Consider the following 11393-nt stretch of genomic DNA (forward strand, 5'->3'; position numbering starts at 1 on the left):
CAACATACAATAAAACAGTTTAAAACAATAACATTCTACAATAAAAACATTTTCTAAAATACCCTAACCCACCCCAAATGCCTGCCTGAACAACCACGTTTTTAATGCACGGCGGAAGCTCATTAAAGAGGGGGCATGACGGAGTTCCCTAGGGAAGGAGTTCCACAGAGTGGGGGCCACCACAGAAAAGGCCCTCTCCCTCGTCCCCACCGGTCTAGCTGTCCTGGCTGATGGGACAGAGAGAAGGCCATCCGAGGCTGATCTTGTTAAGCGGCCCCAACCTTTTTGGACCTGTTGGCGCATTTGGGAATTTGAGAAACTGCTGTGGGCACCACCACAAAATGCCTAATCAGTGGCTTGCTGCTTTGGTGTAGACCTCTCACATCTATGGATCTTAGGCTGTGTCTTATTCAGCAAAATCTTTTGCTTCATGTATACTGGACACCACAAAGCCTCTTTAATGAGGGATTGTCTATTTCAGCTAATTGCTGGCAGTGCAATACAGAGAATGCTTCTTTTTTTTCGCAATGTCCAGTTGCTTCTTTTTGCAGGGAGGTTATTACACAGAAAAAGGTTGTACTGGAACAGTCTTTAACATTCACTGATGAACACACTCTTAAATTATTTACCGGCTTCATGGAAATCAACAAATGGTCAGCGTAAATGGATTCTCTGCATCCTTTTGATTGCTAAAAGACTGATATTACAACACTGCAAGGATAAACACTGACCTGCTTTAATGCAATGGACTGAGGACCTTACAACACTTTCAGTATTTGAAAGGGTGGCTTATAGACATCACCTTCAAATGGATACTTATTTGGATATTTGGTCTGGTTTTGTTGTGGCCCATGTATAATTGCTAGAAAGTTGTATGCACTTCATACAAATCCATGTATATTTTAAAAAAGGAGGAAAATAAAATAATAATTTTAAAAATTTTGGATGCCACAGGCACCATGTTGGGACCTGCAGGTGCCTTGGTGCCTATGGGTGCCCTGTTGGGGATCCCTGCTGAACGGGTGTTTGCAGTCAGTATTGGGCTTGCCTAGGAAACTAAAGTGCAGCAATCCAGATAAGACAAAGGTGGTGCCCACCTGACCAGAGGATAGTAAATCCATCCTGTCCTGGACGGAGTTGAACTTTCCCATGAATTTCTATTTTGCCCTTTCTCCAAGGAAATCAGGGAAGTGTATGTGGTTCCCCACACCTTTTCTCTTCGCAACAAGCTTAGGCTGAAAGGTAGTGACTGGCTAAAGGTCACCCAGTGAGCTTCATGGCTGGGTAGGGATTTGTACCTGATTCTTCCCAATCTTAATCAGATACTCTAGCCACTATACCACACTGGCTATATGAAGGGCCAGGTTCAAAGCCTGGAGCTGATTTTAGATCCAGGCCTGTCTTTGGGGGCCCAAGTGCCATCTATGCTTCAAGTGCCTTTTACCAAATGTGGTTGGTACGCCAGGTGCAGCCCTTCTTGAATAGGACTGACCTTGCTAGTTCTGCATGTGCTGATCACATTAGTTACATTACTGTAAGACATACAAAGAGCAGAGGAAGCCATGTTGGTCCATTAGAAATATTTCAAAATCCAGGCAGGCAATATCTTTATTAGGGCCTATGAAGGTTATAAATTGGAATGCACCGTATATAGGGCTGCCTTTGAAGACCATCTGGAAACTTCAATTGGTCCAAATGAGGGTGCAAAATTCTTGATTGGTCAACTCGGAAAGAAACGATTTTGCAAAATTTGCATTAGCTTCGGGTGTATTTTCAAATGCAAGTCAAACTGAGGGTGTTGATCTTTAAAGCCCTAAATGGCCTGGGCCCAGGGCAGGACCAGTGCTTCCACCACCCACCTGCCCATTCACTGCCTTTCTATGCCCCCCCCTTCTGAAGTGGAGAGGGTGCTGACAGAGGGTGATCTGTTGTGGCATGGAAACATCCTTCACTTGGCCTTCATTATTGTTATTTAGATGCCAAGTAAAACCTGCTTATGTCTTCTGTTTTGTCTTGGCTCCCTTCTATTCTTGCCATTGCATTTGAAATTGTTATGTACTGTTAATTCCCCCCCTTTAATTATTTGATAATTGCAAGCTGTTTTGCACAGAGTCTCATTGGAAAAGTAGGCTCTAAATATAAATGTATTAATTAAACGAATTAATACAAAACTATTGTTGCAGGAATTTTGTAACGTGGGAAGCAGCGTTCTTCCCAGCAAGAAGGAACACACACACACACACACACACACACACTGGAGAGTCTCTGGCTCTTTCTCACGCTGGGCACTGTGCAGCTAGAGCGCAAAGCGTGGCCTTCCCCTCTTAATGACAACAGCCATGTGTCTGCTCAAGTGTGATTAACACTCACTTGCTAAATCTCTCCCTAGGCCATTTGGAGCTTGCACGCGTCCACGCTCCTTGTTTACCCTGATGCGGCTTTCACGCGCAGCCTTTTTGTTTACCTCTCCGGCAAATGAGATAAGGTGGCTGGAAGACTGCTAAGCAATCATTATAAAAACCCCTCGGGCGGCAGCCGATCCACAACGCAGTCCGGGAGAAATCTGCTAAGGAGAGAGACGAGGAAGCAGCAGCAGCAGCAGCAGCATCTGCAACACTCTGGCCGGGCTGAGAGGGCTGCTGCGACGGACGGAGCATGGAGAGTTCGCAGCTCTGCTTCTGCAGGTCTCCGCTTGGAGCACTGAACTCTCGGATCTGCTACAAAGAGCTACCAGGGTACCCGCGCATTACTCCAGTCCAGCGCATTCACTACGCAGGCTTTGTAACAGGCAACCTGTGCTTGAAATCAGGCGGTTTGGGTTGTATTCTTCCCCCCTCCTTTTCAACAATCCCCCCTCCCCCAGCCCGGTCGCGCGGGGAAAATTGAGCTTTGCCCTGCTAACGCAAAACTGTATGTTGTTTGGTTGATTCTGCAGGTCCGGAGGATTCTGGCGACCTTGGATCCCCACCCCAAAAGATGCAGAAAGGCAGTGCAGGCAAAACCAGAGGGCGGTGAGTGTGTCGATTCTGACAAAAGCCACGACAATCCCACGTGGGGTTGTACCCACCGAGCTGGGCTTTGATCCCTAACTTCCAGCTTCCTTGCATGCACGCAAGAGCGAAAGAATGAATACAAACTAAACAAGGAAATTGCGATCAGTTTGAAGCAATAACAAAGCAAGCACTTTGGAGGCGGTACATGGGGGGATTACCATATTAGCAATAGTCCCATTGCCCTGCTTTTTAATGAAATATCCTTGATTTTATTATTTGTTTAAGCCAGGGAGTTGATTTACGTAATACACCAAAATAGTTTTCATAAGTGATACCTAAATCAATGTGTGCATTTCATGCCCGTAATTTGAATGCAAAACCTGGAGTGGTTTAATGGCCCACCATACAAAATCAACTGCTGTGACAGGCACTAACCTGGTCTGTATGATCACCACAGTCCAGCGTGGCTTATTTAAGCCATGGTGGGTTGTGATGCATGCTGGTAGCCATTTTGAATATTCAGCTCCTGGTGGGGGGTTTCCATGGTTTGTCATGACCTGGGAATATGGCTTGTTGGAAGGGGAAACAACCCTGCAAGAACCCTACAACAGGCCTTGGAACGTGACACGCCCCAGCCATGTCTTGAATAGGCACTGGCTCGTTGTGGTTTAAATAAGCCAAGCTGGGCTGTGGTGATCATGCAAACCTAGTGAGGTGGCTGCTTGAGGCAGCTGATTTGGGGTATCACAAAAGAGCAGCAATTTATTAGTTATTTAAGATATTATTGTCGTATTTTTATGGCCAGGGTCTGTGAGAGGTGCTTGTGGAATGTTCTGCCTTGAGTACCAAAATAACATGACCAGCTTTGGATACTGTGAACCGGGGGTGGGGGGAGTATTTGGTGTACCTTCTCAGGTAGCAAAACGTTTTGGGCTGTCCCTGGACTCGGTGAAAATGAAATCAGTATTATGTGCCATTATCAAATGATGAATTCCAGGTGCATTACTTCTGAATAGTCCTCAATCTATATTGTTAATCATTCTATTTTGATCCGTGTCTCCTGCTCAAAATTCTAGTTGTGCAGCCCTTCTGAAACTATAGAAGACTCAGCAAAACTCACACAGTATACACATCCAGTGAGGTAATATGTAAGCATTAATATTATTTTTTACAGTATTGGTGAGAGTATTAGGATTACCTTATCTATTAGGCTCCTATGTCATTAATAGCTGCTTAGAAGGAAGAAATTCAACCGGTGAAGATGTTCATGGTATAAAAGAGGGAAGTCTGTGCTCGCTTAATTTCAGGCACATTAAAGGTACAAGAAAGCTGTCAGAAAAAAGTGGTAACCCTATAGATGATATCTTTATTTGGAATAGCAGTTCAAATTACAAAAAACTCCTCAAGATTTACATAGTCGGATTATATTCCAAAACAAGGAGAAAACACTTAAAATTATATAGGCCACTCAGTACGATCTCCCAGGTTTTCTGTTCCCCGCCCCTTCCAGTCATCTGAAGGCTGAAGAAGGCTTAGTGACTGGGAAACATGTTTCTAGAATAGCTTTCTCTTCCATGTCTTCCACATGCTGTGTCATTTTATTTTCTATGGCTTTAGTGCTGTTTCCTTAGGTCTTTAATTATCTTTCCTGCCACATAGCAGTGACTCGGAGACAGTTACAGTGTAGGCCTCTCCCTCTGATTTGGGCCTAGCCCTACCATTAGGCAGAGTGAGGTGGGTGTCTGGGGCAAACGATTTTGAGCATCATGAAAGTGAATCAAGCTATTAGTTATTTATTATTATTGTATTTTTATTATCATGGGAGTGGAGATGTGCTTGTAGGATTTTCTGCCTCAGGTGCTAAAATGAGACCAGCTTTGGGTACTATGCACCTTGATTTGTCATGGGGGTGCTATTTTCTGCTCTGCCTCAAGCGCCAAAACCTCTTGAGCTGGACCTACTCTACATCTATGTCTACTGGCAGCCAGGTGTGAGCATAGAATAGCATGTGGCCCACGTATTGAAGAACAGGGAAACTTGACCCTACAATGGATGGGTTATAATATAATGGGTTATGTTATATTGAGCTACAGTAATTGAACTCAGAGCTCCAAGAACATTTTTTATGGAAGGTTTTTCTAGTCCTGTATGTGCTCAGCATCTAAGAACCTGCATGGCATGAATGAGAGGAATGGCCTTGGAAAACCTCATGCCATGTTGTAGATTTCCTCGCAAAAACTACTTCCTACAATTTTCACCATGGGTACCTGGGAAGTGTCCTATGTCTGCAGTGAGCATCATGGCAGAGTTCCAGTGCAAAGCTAAACCTGCTTGGATGTATGTAAATTCCACTGACTTCTATGAGAAGCCCAAGGGCATTTAGAACCACACCCTCAAATTTCCCATCTGATGTGATTAAACCATATATTATGTATGGGTAAGAGATAATCTGCTTGACCTTGTATAACAACAGTTGTATTTGAGCGGTTACAATCACCGCACCTCCCCCCGCCGGCCCTAGTATATTAGTTATTTGGTTGGGTAGAATGTTTGTTTAGGTATTTGGGACAAAGGTGAACACATTTTCAATACGGGAACAAGACTGCAGTGTAATAAGTGATGGCCCTACTAGATATCCATTGAAGGATGAAGTTTTCCAGTTTGGTATCATCTCCAAGCATGCCCTTATGTCTGTGCCTTAAAATAGTTACTGAATGACCAGAGTTGAATTATTACTAGAAACAATGTATTCAGAAAGTATATTTGTATTGTTAGAACATTTTAATATTTCACTGTGGTCTGTGGGGAAACCTTAGGTGTGAAATGCCTCTGATGAGGTTTGGATGTAATTGTGGTCTAATTTCTTATTACTCTTCTATTTTGTGCTTTAATTTTGTAGTTCTAGTAAAATGATTATAAAGGTGGAACTATATATTATGAGGTTCCTAATTATGTTTACCTTATAATGGTAGTTGGGGTGGGGACACACATTTGTAAGGAGAATTGTTAGGCAGGGACATGGTTAAGAACTTCCCTCCCATCTGTGATATTCCCCACAAATGCCTCTGACATTTGTGTTACTTCAACAACTGTGGGTGTGGGCACGTGTTTGCTGACATAGTGTATAGTTTTGCCTTAAATTAGCTTATTATGTCTTCTTGCCTATGTCCAATTCTTGTGTTTGTTTTAAAATTTATCCACATTTAAAAAACAGCTTCTGATGCTGTGAGAGAAGCTGAAGCTGCAGAGATTTGAGAAAAGTTGATATAGTCTGGTTGTATATGTGCACATATGCACATATAGTCACTAGACGGAGGTCATAGAACTGAATATGGTTTCAGGGCCAGGGGCTGCTTTTGAGTCAGCAATACTGATCGTGCTGCTTGGACAGTGACATTAATATTTGTGTTTGAATGGTTTGAGTGTGAAATCTCAGCTTCAGCATGTCATATATCAAACTTCAGAATATTTTGTGACAGATTTATGACAGACTCTAGGGTAGGATATGAACGCAGAACTGGCTTTCATGTGCCTTTTAACAAAATGAAAAGAATTTAACTTTCCTGAGAGCAAACTGAAAAGAATTTGAGAACATAAAGGAAACCTTTCAACAAACCTATATATTCACTGACTCACCAGAGCTTCTTTTTGCATATCTTTACTTGCTCCTACTTTTGTTTCATTGCTGAACATCTCTAAAACCTAAAGATGTAATACAGTGAAGATTTATTTCAAATTATCTCTAGGTTAACTAGACTGAAGTGAATCCCAGGGTAAAGGCCCAATCCTATGCATGTTTAGACAGAAAAAAAGTCCTACAAATCCCAGCATGCCCCAACCAGCATGACTGGCTGGGGCATGCTGGGAGTTGTAGGCCTTTTTTTTTTTTGTCTAAACATGCATAGGATTGGGCCCTAAGTGACTTTGTAAATATGAAAAGAACAAAACATTCTGTGTATTTTGTTTTAGGTTATTTTGGCCCAAATCAAGGTGCTTTGACTACTTGTATCAAGAAGCAGAAGCACTTCTGAGGAACTTCCCTATCCAAGCCACAATTTCCTTTTATGAAGATTCAGAGAGCGAAGAAGATAGTGATGAGATGGAACATGATTCTGGAGCAGAACTGGATTATTAATTGTACTGAGTGCTAATTAATTGTACTGACTGTTCATATTCATTAATTTAATATTAATATTGATATGCTATCATAGCATTTTAAGCTAATTTATGTGTAAGTTATTTTTAATTAAATTTTAAGGATTTTTATTTTCATAATATCAGCATTTGAGTTTTTATAGCTCTCCCATAATCCCTCTCATACTTATGAAACCAATAACGTCTTTAGGGCGCAATCATATTCAGATAGGTGGCCGCCTCTGAACTTGGAGGCGACTGCCTATCCAATGCAGGGCAGGAGAAGCATGGAGGGGATCGTTCCCTCTGTGCTTCTCCTGCCCTGCATTTGCGGCTAGCCGCGAAAGGGCTGAGTGCGGAAGGAGGCTGCTGTACGACACATTGGATGTGTTGTACAGGCATTTCCGCTCTCCCAGCCCCGGAATGCCCCTTTTCAGCCACTCCACGCTCCTCTTATGAGCATGGGGCTGTTCCATGCTGCCTCCGAGGCAGCGTGCAGAAGAGGGGAGAGGCTGGTTCTCTGGGAACCGACCTTGGAGTACGGGCTCCAAGGTCAGCCCAGAAAACCGGATATCCTATGGCCATCTAGCCACTATCTAGCGGCCATAGGATTGCTCCCTTATGCTAGTGACACCAGAATATTAATAGAAATACAGCTGCAGAGATGGTGAGCTGAATGGGGGCAGGGGGGAGGTTACATATTGGAATCCAGAGACTTATTTTTCTTCCTTAGCATATTTTGATCTCAGTCCTGTGCATATTCAGACAGATAAAGGTCCTAGAACTCCCAGCATTCCCCAGCCAGCCATGGTGGCTGGGGAATGTTGGGAGCTGTAGGACTTTTTTCTGTCTAAACATGCATAGGATTGCATCCTTAGTTTCTTACATCTGATACCCTGATTGTAAAGTTATTTATTTGGGACCCCCCCCCCCAGTGATTTAAGCAGTGATTTAAGTGGAGCTGACTGTCATGTAAATGTGCTTAGGTTCTCAGCCTTATGACATTTTTCAGGGTTACAAATGGTAATATGTGTGAGATTACACTTATTAGGATAAGGCAGAAATAAATGTTTCTGTTTCTGTTACACATTAAGTATATTGGGTTGTATTCCATGGTGTCTGTCTGCCAGTGGACTGGACACAGTTAGTAGAATGGATTCCCCTTCGCCCTGGGAACCCCTCAAATCTGGTCTGTAGGGTTGGGGGCCCCTCTGGAGCAGATTTGGGGGGCAAGGGGTGAAGGTGGGAGGAGAGAAAGGGGAAGTCCTGTTGCATGAAGGGAGAAATTCCCATGTGAAGTTGGTAACCCATTGTCATTCTGAAAGCTACCCTTAGAAAATGAAAGGGGCAATTTAATCTAAAGTTATCCCAAGCTCTGTTCAGGCATGTGATAAACCCTGTTTAAACAGGTGAGGTGGAGGAGCATGGTAGCCTCACCTGTTTCTGTTGTCCCTTTGTACTGAGTGCGTGGAGGGCAACTTTATGAAAAGCAGAGTGTCTTCTATCTGTGCAATCTGGAACACTGATTATCCAGTGTTATGGATAATGTGGAGAGCTCCCCCCCCCCCCCCCGACACAGGAGGATCTATATTTCAGACTATTCCCCTCCGTGTGTATAGGGCCACAACAGCAACGAAGGAGAGGGGCCGGGCTGGAGTGCTACCTGTTATGGGGTTTTAAACAACAGGCTGTGTTGAACACCTGAATAGGGCTCCATTCTCAAGCCAATAAGACTTAGCCTGCAATGCTGTACACACTGACCGGGAAGTAAGTCTTCTTGAATTCAATGGGACTTAGTTCTGAGCAGACATGTGTAGGATTACACTATAAGGCTGCAATCCTGTACAGACTTACCTAGGAGTAAGCCCCAAGGAATGTAGTAGGACTTCTCTGAGTAGACATGCATCGGGTTGGATTGCACATTGAAATTCCATAGAAAGCTTAAATCCAGGCTCAAGTTAAATTAGTGCAAAATGTAGCTCACTTGATAAACTGGATTAATTCAGAGCCAATTCAGCTTCGCAATCACAGGCACTGCTCCACATGCATTAAATGTGTAAGAATCACATAAGTATATACATGGCTCTGTGTGCTTGTAGCAAACTGCAGCCAATTCCAGGTTCCTAATGGAAATCCAGCAATTCCCCCACCCTTTTTTTAAAGTGCTTTGAACATATTTTATTCTTGGAGGCTTTTTATAGTTTATTTGTGTTTGCTGATTAGTTAAAAAAATTGTAAGTTATGCTTTTTTTTTGTATTATGACTTTTTATTGTTTATATACATTATCATGAACCACCATGAAGAATGTATTTTTCTAAAAGGTGGGGTATAAATTTATAAAATAAATAAAAGTGTGTGCACATGCAGTAAGATACATGCATGTGCAATCATTACATGGAGTTTTACTTCCTATACTTCATGCAGTTTTACTTCCTACACAGAGGCACTTTCCACATCAGAAATAATTAATGGAAGAAGCAACCCTAAATTGTTACTTAGGAAGTATTGTCTAAAGAGGATAATAACGAATTCCGATCCCTTTTCTGCATCACGCATGGCCATTCATTCACTGTAGTAAACCTATTGACTTCAAAGGGACTGCTGTGGACTAAATGGTCAGGAATTGCATTCCACCTGAAATCATAAGATCCACAATGTTGCAGCCCTCTTTTATGTATGTTTACTCAGAAGAAAGCCTCACTGTTTCAGTGGGGGTTACTCCTAAATAAGTGTGCATTCATAGGACTGCAGCCTTATATCAAGTTACTAACTTTTAAGTCTGTAATAGATAAGCCTCTGATATCCCTATGCCTTGTTGAAATTTCTGAAATATGGTATGCCCTCTATTATGCTATCCATGTACTAATTCCACTTGATATTTCTGAGCAAAATCCCGTTGAACTCCATGTACTGAACAGGACCTAAGATTGCAAATCTCTGTACTTGCTCATTTGGGAATGAGTCTTATGACATTTCTGAGCTAACATGCATAGGATCAGGCAACACTTCCCAAATATAAGCATGTGCAGGTTTGCAGCCCAATCCTATGCATATTTACTTGGAAGTACAAAGTTGCACAGAATTCAGTAAAACTGACAGGGCAATCCAGTGCATGTTTACTCAGAAGTAAATCTCACTACTTGCAGTTAAGTATGCATTGTATTGCAGCCTAAATCACAAGCTGCCTTGGATGAAGCTGATTATTTGGATCCTTTCCAGTCTGGGTTCAGGCCTGAAACAGCCTTGGTTGCCTTGGTGAATGACCTACACTGGGAGCTAGGAATGGGGAATTCATCCCTGTTGATGCTGCCAAAACTCACCAGCATTTGATACCATTGAAAATGGTATCCTTCCGGGACAAATGTTCCAGGATCCTCAAGTTCTGAACAACTTTCGCCCAGTCTCAAATCTGCCATTTTTGGGCAAGGTGATTGAGCGGGTGGTGGCGGTGCAGTTGAAGGCACACTTGGAAGAAACTGATTATCTAGACCCATTTCAGTCGGGCTTCAGGCCTGGGCATGGGACAGAAACGGCCTTGGTCGCCTTGGTGGATGATATGAGGAGGGCTCTGGATAGGGGTGAATGCTCCTTCCTTGTTCTCGACCTCTCAGCGGCTTTTGATACTGTTGACCACGGTATCCTCCTGGACCGCCTGGAGGGGTTGGGCATTGGAGACACTGTATTGCGGTGGTTCCGGTCCTTCCTCTCCGGCAGGTACCAGAGGGTAGCACTGGGAGAGGAGGTTTCGGACCCGTGGCCACTTACTTGTGGGGTGCCACAGGGTTCCATCCTCTCCCCGATGCTATTTAACATCTATGTGAAGCCACTGGGGGCTATCATCAGGAGGTTTGGGGTGCAGTGTCATCAATATGCGGATGACACGCAGCTCTACCTCTCATTCAAATCTTCACCAAGGTTGGCCGTAGAATCCCTGTCCAAATGTCTGGAGACGGTGAGTGGCTGGATGGGGAGGAATAAGCTGAAGCTGAACCCTGACAAGACTGAGGTACTTTTGGTGGGAGACAAGAGGAGGCTGGGGGATGTTGACCTGGTGTTGAATGGGGTACGGCTACCCTTGAAAGACCAGGTCCGCAGCCTGGGGGTCATTTTGGACTCCCAGCTGTCCATGGAGGCTCAGGTGTCAGCTGTGAGCCGGACAGCGCTGTATCAACTCCATCTGATACGGCGGCTGCGCCCCTTCCTTCCCGACCATCTGCTCCCATCGGTAGTACATGCCCTGGTCTCCTCTCGTTTAGACTACTGTA

At 43.7% G+C, this 11393-nt stretch overlaps 1 protein-coding gene across 1 annotated transcript; it reads left to right on the forward strand.

Annotated features, from left to right (window-relative positions):
- Positions 1 to 2283: 2283 nt before the first annotated feature.
- RIPPLY2 (ripply transcriptional repressor 2) lies at positions 2284 to 8213 on the forward strand. The gene is made up of 4 exons (XM_084827026.1): positions 2284 to 2735; positions 2936 to 3011; positions 4070 to 4134; positions 6963 to 8213. Exons 1-4 carry the CDS (start codon positions 2656 to 2658, stop codon positions 7126 to 7128), a joined length of 387 nt encoding a protein of 128 aa, XP_084683152.1. The 5' UTR covers positions 2284 to 2655; the 3' UTR covers positions 7129 to 8213.
- The last annotated feature ends 3180 nt before the right edge of the window (positions 8214 to 11393 follow it).

The sequence above is a fragment of the Heloderma suspectum genome, chromosome 1 (genome assembly GCF_057233095.1).
Source record: "Heloderma suspectum isolate Gila_16-S chromosome 1, 16-S_ref, whole genome shotgun sequence".
Taxonomy (NCBI): domain Eukaryota; kingdom Metazoa; phylum Chordata; class Lepidosauria; order Squamata; family Helodermatidae; genus Heloderma; species Heloderma suspectum.